The sequence below is a fragment of the Dunckerocampus dactyliophorus genome, chromosome 17 (genome assembly GCF_027744805.1).
Source record: "Dunckerocampus dactyliophorus isolate RoL2022-P2 chromosome 17, RoL_Ddac_1.1, whole genome shotgun sequence".
Classification (NCBI taxonomy): Eukaryota; Metazoa; Chordata; class Actinopteri; order Syngnathiformes; family Syngnathidae; genus Dunckerocampus; species Dunckerocampus dactyliophorus.
This window is the reverse complement of record NC_072835.1, coordinates 5912983-5931509: the sequence shown is the minus strand read 5'-3', so window position 1 is coordinate 5931509 and position 18527 is coordinate 5912983. Positions and strand designations below refer to the sequence as shown.

Below are 18527 nucleotides of genomic sequence, written 5' to 3'. Positions count from 1 at the left end.
CATAATGACAAAACCGCTGACGTTACATTGCCAGTCAAAAGTTTTGGGACACTTGCCTATGCTGTTGAATGAGAAGGTGTGTCTAAACTTTTGATTGGTAGTGTAACTTGCTTTTTTTACACTTAAAGTAAAAACGTCAAAATGGCCCTGTGCATCCTTTGTTTTTTCAGTATGGGAAAGGTTTGGACACCCCTGTGCTCCAGCATCATGCATGGAAGTACATGTTCACAGGTTACGTCACCCACCAACGTAGCTAAAATAACACATGACGATCTCTGGCGTGAAGACATACCTTTCTCTTTTCATAGTCACTGAATTTAGTCTGTAACATAAAGTGAGAAACGTTCTAATGAATAAGGTGCACATATAAAACATTGCAATACAGTGTCATGAAAAGTTCGTTTTTTCTACAGTATGACGTGGTGTGTGTGTGCATCTACCTGCCAGGACTCATCAAAGCCATCCACACAGTCTGAGTTTTGTCTCCCGCCGTCATTTTCCAGCACTGGCAGGAGATACTGGGATGGAGGGCAATACTCTTCTCCAAGCTCTGGAAAAAAAAACAAATTTAAATGCAGTGAAACCTCTGACGTCAAATGCACATGAGGACATACAACGTGGAATTCCACACACAATTTCCAGAAAAATCTGCCGTCACATTGAAGCTGTTTGGGTCGCAGTCATGCATCACGTCAAGCTTGACATCAACTCATTGCATGCAAGCCTTTTTCATTGTCTTTTTATGTTTTTTTTTAGAGCCGCAACGATTCATCGACTAATTTCATTAGAAAAAAATTTTGACTTCTATTGTGTTGCTTCGGTGATTCGTTTAATGCAATTTTTCTCCAGTGAGGGCCACATAGTGAAAAATGAAAGGATACAAGGGCCACTTTGACATTTTGTAAAGCAACATGTGTAGATATGCTATTATATATTATGTATACATACTGTTATATATACTGTACTGTTATATATACAGTACAGTTATATATACTGTATTTCAAGAAAAAACTTCATCTGAGCTTTGTGATACAGGTGAAAAAGCCTATTATTAGTATCAACTAGTATGAACACCTATTTTTCCCCATTTTTGCTGCTGTTTTTTTCTTTTCCAAATATTTCAACTTTATTCTTAAATAATTACAATTCAATTTTCGTAAAATTATGACTTTATTCCAATAATATTTTAACTTTTTTTTTTAAATGACAACTTTATTTTGTTTTGTCTGTTTCTCATAATATTACAACTTTTTAATAACATAGTTTTTGTTTAATATTTAAACTCTATGCAACTAAAATTATGAGTTTATCCTCGTAAAATTGCGATCTTTTTTCTCGTTAAAATACAACTTTTTTTTCTCTTCATATAAATTGCTGTTGAAAAAAACCCCTATTATTTCCTAACTATTTTTTCTCGTAATTATGGCTTTATTCCGCTAATATTTTGACTTTATTGTCATAACATTCTAACTTTTTCCACAACCTACTTTTCCAAAAGACGTTATTTGTTGTTTTGTGTGCTTCTTCTATAATTACAACTTTGAAGATTTTTTTTTTTTTCTTTTCCACTTTATGGTACTAAAATTTTCCCTAATAATATTATGTTATTCTTGTAAAATTATGACATTTTCTTGTTAGATTCCAGATTTTTTCTCTTAATATTTCAATTTAATTCCTGTAAAATTACATCTGATTTTTCCATTTTTGCTTGTTTTTGTTTTTTTTTTAGTTTTCAGGTTAAATCATATTTTCAGAATGTGCCGCGGGCCAATTAAAAAAACAGTCGCACTTTGGACACCTTTGATTTAGCTTGTTAGCTTCCCTCGCCAGTGACCAAAGGCAATTGAAGAAAGAAGGTGAGAGTTCTGGAGCTGAATCTAATCTGTCACTTTTATTGCAAATGTTGATCCACATTAGAGAAGAATGTCAACATTCAGCTAGCAGGAGAGTTCGGTGGGGGAGGAGCGAACCGGTTGTCAAAAATAGGTTGTCAATACATTTTTATGGCTGTATCAGTTGCTCGCAGATTTTCACCATCCTGACTGCCCACAGTATGACATTTAAGAGAAACTGCGTTCTTGGCATGTGAACTTCATAGCTGCAATCAGCTTAAGAAAATGATAAGAAATTAAAGATATTTTATGGCGTTGAAGTAAATCCTCACCAGCACACAAGAAGTTCTGGATGCTCTCTGTGCCTTCCATGCACATAGATGCAGGAGGATAGGTCATTGTGGCTGCATCTAGTGTGAAGCTCTGTCACACATACAGTACATCCAGAGATGAGTCAGGCAATTGTTTTTAAGGAGTAGTGTTATTTTAATTTTGAAGGCAAACACATAAAGTACCTCCAGCGTGCGTATATAAGCAAAGGTTTTGGGAAGCTGGATGATGAGGTTGTCGCTCACGTCCAGGGTACGCAAGCTGCACAGAGAACTCACTGACGACGGCAGCTCACTGAGACAGTTGCCTACAGAATGAGGGGAAAACCAAAGAAGTCAAAGCACACACACAAACATATTCATTCAATCACCCAGTAAGCACTGGACCTTTCACATTGAGTGTCTGTAGGTGCCTCAGGTCCCCAATGGAGTCTGGAAGGAATTTCAAACGATTCTTCTCCACATTTAAAACCTGAAAAGACAGAAATTGGCAACATAGAAAAAACAACGAGGAAACACAAACACACGTCAAATTCCGCAGTTGCTGCTGACTTTCTACCTGCAGTGAGGCCAGCTTCCCGATGTCTTCTGGGAGTGAACTAAGCCGATTTTCATGCAAATCCAAAACCTTGAGAGGAAGCAAGAGAAGGAACCTGTTTGCATGCTATTGGAAAGACTTATTGCATATAAAAGCCAAAAACATCAACACAGAACAGTGTTCCCCATGGGACTGCAATCTATTTGTGGTGGACTGCTTCACTCTTTGCTGTCCCCCCCCTTTACTTTACTTTATTCTCATAACATAACTTTTACCTCAGTCTAATTTTCCAAAAATGTCAACTTCATTTTGTTATGTTTGTTTCTCATAATATTATGACTTTTAAAAAAATAACATTTTTTTCTTTAATATTTCAAGTCTGTGCTACTAAAATGACATGATTAGTCCTCATAATATTACGAGTTTATTGTCGCAACTTTTTCTCATTACAATATGACTTTTTCTCTTCATATTTTGACTTTATTGTCATAAAATTACAGCTGTTTTTCCATTTCTGTTGGGGGTTTTTTAACACACACACACACATACGTATTATAAAGCTGTTTTAGCGATGTTCGGAGTGTCCCTGAATGCATCTCGCGTTCTTGTAATGAGAATGAAGAAGTGTTGTTCCCAGGATGAATGGAGAGAGATGTGTGTGAGTTGGAGGTGTATACAGTATATGGTGCTGGAATTGTACTGCTGTTGATGTGTTCAGGTCAGAATTAAGTTACAAAGGAGCATCAGGCTCTGTGTGACTGTGTGGGGACGCTCCACTGTGATTCAGTCTGCCTGAGAGTCAGCCTGAGAGTTCTTTGCCATGATGTGCCATGTTGAACTTCCAGCATGAGAGCGTGTGAGAGCAATAACCCTAGATTTACCACACCCACTCCTCATTCACTCCTGAGACCTTGTAACACTACAGTAATGTAGTCCAACTTAACACAGAGGTGTCTGAAGTGCGGCCCACAGCTGTTTTTTATTGGCTCACGGCACATTCTAAAAATAAAAAAACAAGCAGAATTGAATAAAGTCAATTTATTAAGAGAAAAAAGTCACAGTTTTACTATTATGAGGAAAAATAATGTTATTTTAGTAGCATGAAGCTGAAATATTAAATGAAAAATATGTTTGTTTTTCAAAAGACGTAATAGTATGAGAAACAAACAAAACAAAATAAAGTTGTAGTTTTTAGAGAATCAGGTTGGGGAAAACTTATGTTATAGGATAAAGTCAAAATATTTTGGAATAAAGTAGGGACGCTCGATTCAGGGTTTTATGCTGCCGATTCCGATCATCCAGGACTGAAATCGGCCGATACCGATCACATGAATTAATTATAGAGTTTTCAATTTATTTATGATCAGTGCTATTGACCAGGGGTGCCGTAGAAAGGGGAAAAGTAAGGACAATTCCAAGGTCCCTTAACTGCCAGGTGGCCCGAAGAATAGGTAATTACTAATAAAATTAGTAATTAATTAGTAATGGGGGGGCTACTGTTCGTATGATATGAAAAAAGGATCCATACTTCACCTTACTTTTTTAAGAGAACATATATCACTTGTAAATCTTACAGAGGGAGCGAGACTGTGGATGTGAGATTGCAATGGTGGAGCGCTAGCCGGACTTCCAGGTAAGTGAGGGAGCACTCGGCGAACCCGATGCCTTCCACCGCTGAGAAAGGCTGGCCATTTTGTCCGATAAATTCAATTATTTTTTGGGTTATTAGCTTAGCCTTTATTCTGACACACACATACGGGCGAGTGTTGTCCACATGACTGCGTTAGCTGCTGTTTGACTGATGATCAATTCATGAATTTCCAAAACTCATCATACTATGTGAAGTGTTTTTTCTTCAAATTCCGTATTAAAGCTTTTTAACGTGCTACCCCGCAAGATAGTTTTCATAGCTTGTGTTAGCAGTTAAGTTCCACACGACAAACAAGATTGTTTTTGTTTTGAATGGGAGTGGGAGGACGACACCTACGTAGTTAGGGCAAGACACTAAACTGCATGAAAGGATCGCTGCGGGCCGAAATAGTGCTAGACACAGGTGATCGGCGTTGAAAGGCATTTATCGGCATATGCCGATCATATGATTTTTCACAAAAATCAGGCGATACTGATTGGTGGCCAATCGATCGGAGCATCCCTAGAATAAAGTCAAAGTATTACAAAAATAAATGTACAAAGACTACTTAAGAAGAAAGCTTGTTGTAATATATATAACTTTTTATCATATCTACATGTGTTGCTTTACAAAATATCTGTTTAGAGATTAATGGTTGTGCATTGACTTATTTCGAGGGAATAGTAAACTTTCACTGTTATCCAAGCTGTACACTGACTACTCTACATTGTATAAAAGTGTTGTTTCTTTAGCGTTGTCCCTTGAAAAGATTTCATCAAATATTTGCAGAAATATAAGGGGTGTACTGACTTTTGTGACATACTATAATATTCCATCAATCCATTTTTTATGCCGCTTGTCCTCACTAGCGTAGCGGTCACGGATGCTGGAGCCTATCACAGCTGACTTTGGGCGAGAGGCAAGGTACACTGTGGACTGGTCGCCAGCCAATCGTAGGGCACATATACTGTAGACAAACAACCATTCACACTCACATTCATACCTATGGACAATTTAGAGTCGCCAATTAACCTAAATACTATAATATTGTATTTGTTAAATGTGAAGAATGCCAAAGTGGCCCTCCACAGCAGAATTCATGTCTTCCAGGTCCTGAAGCAGCAAAACAGCCCCAAACCATCACACTACCACCACCATATTTCACTGTTGGTATGATGTTCTATGAAGCGGCGTTGCTTTTACGCCAGATGTAATGGGACACACACCTTCCTGCAATGTTTCTGCATGTGCCTCTTGTTGGAAAATGTTTGAACAACCCGAGTCTAGTGCTCCGGGTTTAGTCTACACCAGTGGTCACCAACATTTTTCCTTGTGTGAGCTACTTTTACAAAATGAAAATGGCTAGAGCTACTCATTTTTGTAACATTTATTTTCAGAGCTTATTTTAAACCCAAACAAAGCGAATATGCTTGTTTTACAAGAACATTAACAAAATGCTGGTGTCCACAACTCACATTTTCTATTTTAGATTGCATTTCTTTCTACTCTTCTTTCATTATTAACTGAAAACCTGAATGAAAAGCAGGCTTGCGGCACCTCATGTGGTCGTGGGGGGGCTACCTGGTGCCCGCGGGCACCACGTTGGTGACCCCTGGTCTACAGTATAGCCTGCATTTATTTATCCATTACACAATGTTTATGTTAGCTTTTTACTTCTGTATTTATGCATTCATTCATCTTTCATCTCCATGTTAAAAACATGAACAGATAGTTTTGTGTGTCCAGCTAACTTTACCTTTAGTGTGATGAGAGAGCCGATGTCACCTCCTTTGGGAAGCAGTGATCTCAGCTTGTTGTTGTGTATGATGAGGACCTGGAAGGTGAGCAACACAATTTCTGACTGCTCCATCTTATACATCATAGTACATACAAAAGGTATTCAAGTGTAACAAACCTGCCATAGGAAATACATTGTGTATAATCTCTTCAGCTGTGTTATTCTTACCTTCTTCTGTACAACCTTGCAAATGGAAAAGGCACTTAAAGGAACCTGTGTAAGAGCAGAATACACACCGGAGAAGGTATTAACATCCATACTGGCTCACACTGCACCGCACGTCTGCATGTGTGGATGATTATGATACGGTACAAGTAATCCATTGTTTATCGTGGTTAACTGGTTCTAGACCAGACCATGGACTTATGCACCCTTCATCCATCCATTTTCTATGCCGCTTTTCTTAATTAGGGTCGCGGGGGTATGCTGGAGCCCATCCCAGCTGACTTCAGGCTAGAGGTGGACTGGTCGCCAGCCAGTCGCAGGGCACATAAAGACAATCTTCACCCTCACATTCATACCTATGGACAATTTAGAGTCGCCAATTAATCTAACATGCATGTTTTTGGAATGTGGGAGGAAACCGAAGCACCCGGAGAAAACCCACGCACGCACTGGGAGAACAAGCAAACTCTACACAGAAATGCCCAAGCAGAGATTCAAACACAGGTCCCCTGACTGTGTGGCCAACATGCTAACCATTTGACCACCGTGCGGCCGCAGTCATGCACCATATGTGCATTTCCGCAAGGTAGGATTCCTTCTTTACAAATTGAATATTTTCGTACAAAACCTGTTTACAACCATCTAAATACGGATTTCAACATTATTAGAGCCCTCTTGGCATGAAATAACACCCAATAGTCACCGTTACACCCGCATAAACCAATATAGTAGACATAATAAGAGAAAATAAGACAATACAAACTCACACATTATCATTGGGCCAGTTCCTAGTTGTTCTTTTTTTAACTTCCTGTTCTGTTCTGTACAGTACTTTCTGGCTATTGTCTCATCAATGTAACATTACTGACACCTATTGACCAGTGTAAAATACTACGTATCATCACGTCTGCCTGCATCTTCTGAATGCCTTATATTTGTATTTTACTTTATTTAACCAATTTTTGTGCTTGAAAATGCTTAATTTAGGCAAAAAAAAAAGTAACATTTGCTTAAACATGTGTATGTTTTGACTAATAATAGGCCATATTCAACCACGAAACAGCATCATTTATTAATAAATATATGAAAAACGGTGAGTGCGAAGTGGCAAAGGATTACAGTAGTACGTCAATCTACATCAGCACACTTTCATATATTAAACATAATAAATAATATATACCATAATATAATAACAATAATAATAAATATTCTCACCTCTGAGAGTTCACAAGCTGAGATATCCAGGATGTCATCAGCACCCGCCTCCTTCGACTGAAGAATGACAGTTATGAGCTTTCACATGAATTACTACATTTTTCAATTTCATGCAACAGAAGCATTGCCAACACAAAGAACACTACGGCAGACTTTAAAAATTATATTATGTATTAAAATGTTTTAAAAAATCATTTACTTAAAGTATGGTGTTTTAAGATACAGTTTATAATAATTCCGTGTAAAAAAATATCACAGACACACTTATGGTTTTTGTCGGACTCGTGTCACGTGACTGTGTGCTTTACACCTGATTTGTTGGCTCTGACACATGATCGATCACAATTGCTTCAGTCTTAATTTACTGGTGTATTTCTGAGGTTTGAAACATCTAATTGAGTTGCATTGACTTTTTTTTTTTTTTTTACCAACTGAAACATCAAATGTTAACACTCTGAATTTTAAAAGATGCATTTTGTTTACACGTATTTATTAAATTACAATTTCAGCATAATTTCACATAAAAGAACATAAATTCACGTCATAAAATTAAAACGTAAAAACTTCAGATACATAAAGTCAGTGTCTAAAAAAGCGTTCGTAAGAAAAAAATTAACCTTCACAGGAGACCTGGATAAGTTGTCACGATCTATGTGTTAGCCTGCGTGACAGTTTAGTGTGTTTACACTTTTATGCCTTAGTTCCTGTTCTATGCTCTTATTTTGGTAGTACTTCCTGTTTTGCCTGGTTTGTGTCCGCCTGCTTTGCTTTCCTCTTTATGTCTTGCACCTGTTGCTAATTTGAGTTGTCCTATTTAGTTCAGGTGCGTGCATCTTTCTGGGTTGTTGCATTTCGTTCGTTTGTGTCGGTGTCTGTGTCATGTAAGCTTGACACGCTACTGCAAAGCTTTGTTCTTTTTGAGTTCCTGCCGCTGCGCTGCAGCCACCATTAAAAGATAAGTTTTTCCTGCAATTCGTGCCTGCTTTCTGCATACTGGGGTCATCGCCACTATGCCAAAGACAAGACGTGACAGAATGCAACAACCAGAAGAAGATGACCTCGCAGAGAGCGATTTCTGGACCTGGCAGATCCTAAAGGCTATGGAAGAGGAGTGCACAATGTTCTCTCCAGAGGAGCTGGAGGACATGGTGTGGGGACCGGACGGCACGCTTATTCCTATGGCGTGGGTTTACCCGGGACCCACCAAAGGCACATCTGACCATCCGCGACGCCAAGGCATGTTTGGACCGGCTCCAGCGAGAGGTTCACGGCGTAAAAGGGTGAAGCCACGCAACTCCTCCTCGCCACGCCAAGCAGAGGTGCAACTCCCTCTTTGTAATGTTGCTGAGTGCCGGCTGATGGCTCAGCCCATTACGGTCCCCGCTCAGCGTCAGCACGACGAGCTCTGGCTGCCCCCCTCCTCCGTTTCTCCGCTTCCCACGCAACGCCAAGAGGAGGTCAGTCTCCCTCAGATTCCCGCGTCCCGAAGCTCCGAGCTCCAACTGCCCTCCGTTGTTTCCAAGTTGCTTCCCAGGCAACGTCAAGAGGTCAGTTCTCCTCCCACCCCTGCACCTCGGCTCAAAGAGTGTCAGACTCACCCTGTGCCCACTCCACGCGGTGTGAAGTCACAGACGCCGCTGGAGCCCACACCACACAGCTTCAAGCTTCAGTCCCTCCCGGTGTCCGTGCCGTGCTGCTTGAAGTCACAGACTACCCCAGAGGCCACACCTGGCTGCCTCGAAACTCATAACCCCCCCGTGCCCACCCCGCGGCATTTCAAGCCCGTTCCAAGACCACGCCTGAGGCCACCTGCAGTTCCGTTCGGGAGGTCAGAGCAGGTGGAACTCCTGACCCACCTCCAAGCCCCCCTCCTCCCTTCCCTGGTTCCGCCGATGGCAGTGAACGGCGTCTGGGATCCGCCTTCGGAAGGGGGGGCTAGTACTAGCAGCTGTGAGTTAGATGCACAGCTAGCTCCTCCGTCTGCAAGCCAGGACGCACAGCTAGCTCCTCCGTCTGCAAGCCAGGACGCACAGCTAGCTCCTCCGTCTGCTAGCCAGCACGCACAGCTAGCTCCTCCGTCTGCTAGCCAAGACACACTGCTCACTTCTGTTCCTGCAACACTGGACGCAGGGCCCACTTGTCCACATTCAAGCATGAACGCAAATCTCAGTCCTCCACCTGTAAGTCAAGAGGCGGGGCTCACTGCGTTGATAAGAGACTCACAGCCCACTCCGTCTGCTAGCCAAGACGCACAACTCTCTCCTGCTGCTGCTAGCCAAGACACACTGCTCGCTCCTGCTCCTGCAAGACTAAACGCAGGGCCCACTTCCCCGCATGCAAGCTTGAACGCAAAGATTCTTCCACCTGGTAGTCAAGATGCGGAGCTCACTGCATCATGAAAAGACTCACAGCTTGTTCCTCCTGCTAGCCAAGACGCACAGCTTAGTCCTCTACCTGGAAGTCAAGCTGCAGGGCTCGTGGCAGCAAGCCAGGAACAGCAGCCCGCTTCGCCTATTCCTCCTCCTTCGAGTCCAGAGGACGAGACTCCTGCATATGTTCCGCCTTCAGTTCCTGTCCTGGCGTTTCCCACACGTCAGCCGGCTTCGCCTGGAGTTCCTGTCCTGGCGTCTCCAACACGCCACCGTGCCCCAACTCTCGTTCCTATTCTGGCATCTCCCACGTGCCAGTTGTCCTCTGCTGAAGTCCCTGCCACTGCTCAGCTCTCCTGCCAGCTCCGCCAGGCTCACCATCCTGGCCGCCCTCCGGAGAGGTTCCGCCACTCACTCCGCCGGACCTGCCATTCTAGCCGACCGCCGGAGGGGTCCCAACTCCTTTGCCAGGCTCACCATCCTGGCCGTCCTCCGGAGAGGTTCCGCCACTCACTCCGCCGGACCTGCCGTTCTAGCCGACCACCGGATGGGTCCCAACTCCTCTGCCAGGCTCACCATCCTGGCCGTCTGCCGGAGGGGTCGTGCCGCTGACCCACCACCGGTCCTCCCACCACCCATCCCTCCTTTTTTCTTTTGTTGTGACTTTGGACTTTTCGGACGTCTAGGATCCGTCCTTGAGGAGGGGGTACTGTCACGATCTATGTGTTAGCCTGCGTGACAGTTTAGTGTGTTTACACTTTTATGCCTTAGTTCCTGTTCTATGCTCTTATTTTGGTAGTACTTCCTGTTTTGCCTGGTTTGTGTCCGCCTGCTTTGCTTTCCTCTTTATGTCTTGCACCTGTTGCTAATTTGAGTTGTCCTATTTAGTTCAGGTGCGTGCATCTTTCTGGGTTGTTGCATTTCGTTCGTTTGTGTCGGTGTCTGTGTCATGTAAGCTTGACACGCTACTGCAAAGCTTTGTTCTTTTTGAGTTCCTGCCGCTGCGCTGCAGCCACCATTAAAAGATAAGTTTTTCCTGCAATTCGTGCCTGCTTTCTGCATACTGGGGTCATCGCCACTATGCCAAAGACAAGACGTGACATAAGTGTTTGAAAATGGATGGGTGTACAGCAGGGGTGTCCAAAGTGCAGCCCCAGGGGCCATTTGCGGCCCACGACTGTTTTTTTATTGACCTGCGGCACATCCTATGAATACAGTCAAACCTGTCTTAGCGGCCACCTGTATATAACGGCCACCTGCCTATAGCGGCCACTGAAAAATCCCCCGCAGAAAATTTACGTGTTACAGACCCTGTGTATAGCGGTCACCTGTCTAACGCAGTCAGCGGCCACCCATTTTGTATCCCTTGGTCAATATCTGACCGCATATAGCGGCCAAAATACCGACTCAAGCAGAAGCTTCATGAACAAAAAAGTTTCGTTTTTTTAATCAATGAAGCCGTCGTGTGTAGACTTCAATTACTGAGTCCTAGCTCAGTGACAATCATTCACAAGATCCACACAAACTGTCAGTTGTTCCACATAAAAAAAAGCCGTCTTCTTTGGAGCTTGTTGCAGACAGTGACACCGTTTATTTCCTGGTGTGAGACAATGTGCACTGGTCAATACTGTAATGCCGCTTGTTGTGGGGAAGGAGAGACTCACGTCGCCGATGCACTTTAATGGCTTTATTAACAGCGGAGAACACTGCAGGACTTTACATCCACGCCAACATAAACACACTTCCCAACTCTCTCGAAACTCACAGCTAGCACTGAGCCTAGCTCTCCTGCTCGTGACGCCCACCGTCACTTCCCGATGAACTAAAGCTGTAATGACACTCTGCTGTATATATAGTAGCACAGCTTTGTTCGGTAGGTGGTGTAGAATAACAAGCCTAGTTGTTCGTTACAACTTTTATCCGCAGTCCCACAGTACCCTCTACTGGTCAACAGTATAATTATATGTATCTGCAAACACAACAAGCTTCTAATCATGTCATCAGACATGTTAATATGTGCACGCACAAATTCAAAATGGCCGCCAACCTGTCTATAACGGCCTATAGCGGCCACTTTTGCCGTTTCCCTTTAGTGGTCGTTATACAGTAGACAGGTTTGACTGTATAATTTACCTTAAAAAATACAACAGCAAAAATAAAATAAAAAAAATCTGCATTAACTTTGCAAAAATAAAGTCAAAATATTGGGAGAAAAAATAACATTTTCGTAGCATAAAGTTGAAATGTTAAAGCAAATGGATGTTATTTAAAAAGTCATAACATTATGAGAAACAAAACAAAATAAAGTTGTAATTTTCTGAAAATTACATTGCATAAAAAGTTAGAATATTATGGGAATAAAGTAAGAAGCAAATGTACAAGAAGAAAGTTTAAATAGTAGGAATTTATTTTTTTCTTAAATAGCAGAAATGGAAAAATGGCCGCACGGTGGTCTAGTGGTTAGCATGTTGGCCAACACAGGAACAGCCTGGAGATAGGGAAGACCTGGGTTCGGCATTTCTGTGTGGAGTTTGCATGTTCTCCCCGTGTGCGCGTGAGTTTTCTCCGGGTACTCCGGCTTCCTCCCACATTCCCAAAACATGCAGGTTAGGTTAATTGGTGACTCTAAATTGTCCATAGGTATGAATGTGAGTGTGAATGGTTGTTTGTCTATATGTGCCCTGCCATTGGCTGGCGACCATTCCAGGGTGTACCCCGCCTGTCACCCGAAGTCAGCTGGGATAGGCTCCAGCATGCCCCCGCGACCCTAATGAGGATGAAGCGGTATAGAAAATGGATGGACGGATAGAAATGGAAAAACAGCTGTAATTTCACAAAAATAAAGTAAAAATATTAAGAGGACAAAGTCATATTCTAATGAGAAAAAAAGGCGCCAATTTACAATTTTCCAAGACTAAGATATTGTAGTCCTATTGTAGACCATCTAGTCCTACCATTTTAGTCGCTTCTCGGTGCGGGGGATCCAGGTCATAACATGTCATAAACAAAGTCCGGAGAGATGATGAGGTATAGTCCCGTTTATTGCACAATGATGAATGAATGAATGAATGAGTTGCTTATAGAGTGATGGTGTACGGCATGTCATCAGGTTGTATGTATGACCAATATGGAGGTCTGGTTCAGCGAGCATGAGTGGAGCTGATTGTCCAGGTGAGTCTGTTTGGTACGAGCGGTATATAATAGCGACCTCCTGTCACCCCAACCCGTGCCCTGTCACTTCCGCACTTAAATAGTGTGCCTCCATACCCCAACAAAATATAATTCCTCCAATAAAACTATAAGACCTGTTACGATGGTGTTTGTCGCTCTGCTGTCGCCTGCTTGTGTGTGCTCTGTGTGCAGCTTCAGCCGGTGTGGGTGGAGTCCCCAGCACACACCTGCAGGCAATCTCATCAGGCACCCTTCTTATACTCAGCAACAACTCAGGACCAGTGCCAGATTGTACTCCTTGCTACCTGTTCCGCTTCGTCCGGCTCCTTACCTGTTCCCCGCTTTCTGGCTCACCCTTGTTCCCTCTGCTCAGTACTATTTCCTGTTACACTAGTTATTGTTCCAGCTCAGGTTTGCCTGTAGTATTTCTCAGTTGCATTCTAGTTATTCCTGTCAGCCTTCTGCTGGCAGCGTTTTGTGTTTTCTACTTTTGGTTTGTGACTTTCCCTTGTGTTGTACTTTTCCCGCTCAGGACACTTTACGTTATTAAATACCTTTTGTATCTATTTTTGGTCTGCTTCCTTGCGTTGGGTTCCGCCCCTTTTACAAGTGGCGACTCCCACTTGTGACAAGACCAGCACCAAAATAAGCCAAATAACTATAGCAAAACAAAGCATAAATGGCTCTAAACTAAAACTATTATATATATAAAAAATGAACTATTATAAAGTATTACCAATATTCCATCCATCGATTTTCTATGCCACTTATCCTCATTAGGGTCGTGGGTATGCTGGAGCCTATGCCAGCTGACTTCGGGCGAGAGGCGGGGTACACCCTGGACTGGTCGCCAGCCAATCGCAGGGCGCATATAGACAAACAACCATTCACAAACTCCACACACAGATGCCCAACGGAGATTCAAACCCCGATCTCCTGACTGTGTGGCCAACATGCTAACCACTAGGTCACCATGCGGCCCTTTACTAATATTATGGGGAAAAATAATGTCATTTTAGTAGCACAGTGTTAATATATTAAAAAAAGCTCAGTATTAAAAGTTGTAATATTATGAGAAACAAAAACAAAAAAAACAAGTTGTAATTTTTGGAAAATTAAGTTGCGTAAAAAAATAGTTAATTTAGGCAAAAACTATGTAAAAACTGCTTAAATACAGTATGCCTATTTAATATGCATATCACTAATAATAGGTTGTGTGTTTAACCATGAAAAAACATGATTTATTACGGTAATTAATATATTTTTGAAAACAGTGAGAAAAGTGAAGCCGCGAAAGTGCAAAGTGCAAGTGGCGAGGGATTACGGTGTCACTTCGGTGTGGAAACAGCCACCACCATGAATTTGAAATAAAACAAGCATGCGTGTGCTAAGTGTATAGCCACATCCATGTGGAGCAAAGCGTACATTTCTGCACAGTGTCTCCTTGCCAAACAGGTTAGAGGCATTGATTGTAGACAAACCAACATGCTAACACACACTAATTACAACGCGTCATACCCGACACAGCTGATATTCAAGTCTCTTCTGGGAGTCATCACTAGGTTTCTTCTTTCTGAAGAACAGAGGCATCTTGTGTCCTGCCTGGATTGCTCTCAGCTGGGCCTACTGGGTTTCACTTCAGTCAGTCCGCCTCAACAAGAGCCACTTGAAATGCCAATGGACAAGCTGGAAAACACACGAGACATGTCCTGTATCATACAGTATGCACATACAGTGGAACCTTGGTTAGCGTCCAGAAGGTCTGACTCTAACCAAAATGTACTCTAAACCAAACAATTTCAAGAAAGAATGTATATGCATCAAGCTAAATTCTAAATGCATGTAAATAATGATGAATAAAAGGGATAAATTAACATTTAAGGCTGCTTTTACCTTCATTGAAGACGTGATTGAAACATGTGAAACACGCTAACCAGGGCGGACTCTAACCGAGGTTCCACTGTACAATATACAATTATTCAATGGGATGAATACAAAATAAATTAAAAAAGAAAAAGTGCATATTTATTAATATTATATGCATGTATATATTTTGTTTCTAATTTTTTTGAAACATACCCAGATGAAGCAATTTCAGCAGAAATTGCAGGCGAATGCTGAAATGCTGAAGCTGAATTGAAATGTAGAAATATCCTAGAAACGTGTTGAAATCTATTTACCCACTGAGGATCGAACCAGCATCCATCAGGTTGGCAGACGACCACTCCACGACCTAAGCCATGCCGCTGTGCACATGAAAAGCCGAATCTTACAAGTGTTGTGAATAGTAAATGTAAAATGAATATCCACCAAAATTGTCCATTTATTTTCAATGGGAAACATGTCACAAAAATTATTGAATCATGGAAAATGGGGACATTTTTAGAGAAGTCCTGATAGATAGCCTACATGTTTGAATGAGACAAACATTTTAAAGTCGAAATGGTTTGAAGCATTTGAGAAGCGTGGGAGTGGTTAGCAGACAAAGCGGCACAATTAGAAATGTTGACCTGTACACATGGGGATTGATTGTTGAATTATAATTCAATAATTTCAATGTCGCCCCCTATTGGTGGATATTCATTTTACATTTAACATCACATGTAACACTATGCTAATTCTGTTCACGGTGGTCGTCTCCCAACCTGATGGTTGCTGGTTCAGTCCTCAGTCGGTGAATAGATTTCAAATTACAGTCATGAAAAAACTGATTAGACCACCCCTGTTTCTTCAGTTTATTGATCCATTGTAATGCCTAATACAACTAAAGGTACATTTGTTTGGACAAATATAACGATGCTAACAAATATAGCTCATAAGAGTCGAATTTAAGAGCTGATATCTAGCAACTTCTACGGTTTTCTTGATAATAACCAAAATCACTTAAGTTCTTCCATGAATATCTATAGCATTGTACTGCCAAAAAATGTAACTCTTATGAGCTATTTTTGTTGTCATTGTTATATTTGTCCAAACAAATGTACCTTTAGTTGTATCAGGCATTAAAATGAACAAGAAAGTGAAGAAACAAGGGTGGTCTAATCATTTTTTCCATGACTGAATTTCTACAATAGTTCAACATTTATTGTGCATTTCACTTCAAGCTTCAGTATTTACACGTAATTTCTACTGAAATTCCAGTTGTACATGTTGATCCAAAACCAATCATATTTATATCATATTCATGTACAGTAAATGACCATTTGCATATTTCATATTTCTTTGCTGAGACGCTGCTCAATTTGCATCGTTTCTTTGTTTTGGCTGACTTTTTGGCAATTTCGCGGGAAGGGAAAAACGGAAATGATGTACTTGAAAAAAAACAAACACTAATCACAGCTCAGGTCTGTGTCGCTACAATTTTTGACAGGTGCATGTCAAACTACGCCAGAGTGTTTGGAGGGGGAGGAGGCTAATGTAAATTTAAATATATATTTTTTAATCCTGCCACAGCGACACGACACAGCAAGGGCAGTCCGCTTCCCGTGCAGCCCACCACCACAGCTTCAAAAAAATCCTATGAGAAACCCTGACCAGAGTAGCTCCAAATAATTAACCGTCTGGGGTCCCTTAAATTTCCCACACTTTTGGGTCTCTACAGCAAAAAAAAGTCTACTCGCAAAAACTGCTATAAAAACATTCAGATCAATATTTGTTCTCCTTTTTTTGCTTAGATCTCTCAGTCAACTTGAGTTCTAATAAAAAAATACCAAACATGTAAATATGATGCCCATTTGATTCAATGATATCACTGCTTGTGCTTAGAAAAATACAAACAAAATTTGTTATTTTGCATAAAATACATGCTAGGTGGCTGGGGCTCTATGTCAAAGATCAGGCTTAACTATACATAAGATTAGTAGTAAAACTCATTTCAGTGGTTTGGTTTTTTTGGGTTTTTTTTTTTGCAAGGTCAGATTCCAAATTTCCCACCCTTGCGGGTCCCTCTATGGCAAAAAAGTTGTAATTAGACAATATAACAAACAAATAACAGAGTACCTCAAAATAATTAACCTGAGAGAAAATTATTATCATTACATCATCGTCCTTCCCTTTTTTTGTATTGTAAAGTATTTCTTGTGTCACTTAATAGTGTTTCCAATGGTCTAACATGATAAAAGAAGGGCGTGTCTATGCCACTGTATACATGACCATACTATATACTTTATTTGTGGTTACATAGGTTAAAATACATTAACTAACCATATATATCTCAATAATACTCGATTAATTTGTGGCAATAAATACACTGCAACGTGATGAACGTATAAATTACATGTGTTTCATTTATCCAGAGATTCTTAAGTGTTTTGTATTTCCGGGTGGGCGGGGTCATGTACGTAGCCAAAGGCAGGCTTCCGGCTAGGTCAAATAAATAACTTAGTCATCCTTATTAGTGACATGTGTCGGCAATATTATGTCTTTTCATCTTTTTACACAAAACATGTTAAGTTGTACGTATTTAGCTCTATCGAGATGCAGATGTTGTTTATACGTCGGCATGACATTGTTAGTTCGCTAATATTACCACAAGCTATGACGAGACGTCTACAATAGAACAATAATTATAAAATGTTAGTTGTCAAACTCACATTCTGGCTGGATTTCTGGTTTCTTGATAAAAAAAAAGTACAGATTCCTCTGTTGGTTAAAACACTTCTAACTCGATCGTTTGGAAGACGCAGTGGACAAAGTCTGGATATCGAGCGAAAATTTCTTCAACATTACTCGCCTAATTCACAAAAAGCACACGAAAAACCACAATGTGATCCGTTTAAATCAAATTACTCTTTAAACACGAAAAGCGTTACTGTCAACACAGGCAGATATTCAACTTCTTCGTTCTGTCTTCTACTGCACTTTAGAGTAGTGTGCTGCCCCCTGTTGATCAGTGCGTGTGTACGCAGGCAGACCTCTTATTTGAAATTTTGAAATACTTTTTTTTTTTTATAACGGGGGTGTCCAAACTTTCTCCAGCGAGGGCGGGGCTCCTTAACAAATGAAAGGATGCAAGGGCCACTTTGATATTTTGTAAAGCAACACATAATAGCTATGGTATATATATTTCATGTTATATACATTTCTAGAAAAAAAATGCATCTCAGCTTTGTCATACAGGTGAAAAGGCGTATTATTTATTTAGCTTATTCGAAAGTAACTCAACTTGACACTTTGAATTGAGCCAAATATTCATGGTAATAATAGAAACAGAAAGTGATTTATTAGTCACCCGAGTTATCCACCCTGCGTGGTCCTGTGTTGCGCACTCTGCAGTTTGTCCACTAGAGGTCCCCCTCTACTGATGTAAACTAGGACACTGGGTTCAATGTTCAATTCAAGATATGCCAAAAGGTTAAACGTATTAAAGAATAACTACATACAGTACTTACAGGACAATGCAATAAAGGATCGTTTCCCATTTTTGTTGGGGTTTTTTGTTTGTGTTTAATTTTACAATATTCCACAAGGGCCGCACGGTG

General features: G+C 41.1%; 1 protein-coding gene across 2 annotated transcripts in view; it reads right to left on the bottom strand.

The window, feature by feature from the left end:
- lrsam1 (leucine rich repeat and sterile alpha motif containing 1) overlaps positions 1–17894 on the bottom strand; it is a 39379-nt gene extending 21485 nt beyond the window's left edge. Inside the window, exons 1-11 of one of the 2 annotated variants that reach the window (XM_054757313.1) lie at positions 17640–17894; positions 14566–14733; positions 7508–7564; positions 6245–6340; positions 6086–6163; positions 2721–2789; positions 2549–2633; positions 2348–2469; positions 2165–2255; positions 441–550; positions 293–322 (exon numbers count right to left, since the gene is read on the bottom strand). In XM_054757313.1, coding sequence (XP_054613288.1) covers positions 293–322; positions 441–550; positions 2165–2255; positions 2348–2469; positions 2549–2633; positions 2721–2789; positions 6086–6163; positions 6245–6340; positions 7508–7564; positions 14566–14637 — 810 coding nt within the window. In that variant the 5' untranslated portion in view covers positions 14638–14733; positions 17640–17894. The remainder of the gene's footprint in view (positions 1–292; positions 323–440; positions 551–2164; positions 2256–2347; positions 2470–2548; positions 2634–2720; positions 2790–6085; positions 6164–6244; positions 6341–7507; positions 7565–14565; positions 14734–17639) is intronic. The other variant, XM_054757314.1, reaches the window with a different exon arrangement.
- Positions 17895–18527: the final 633 nt, after the last annotated feature.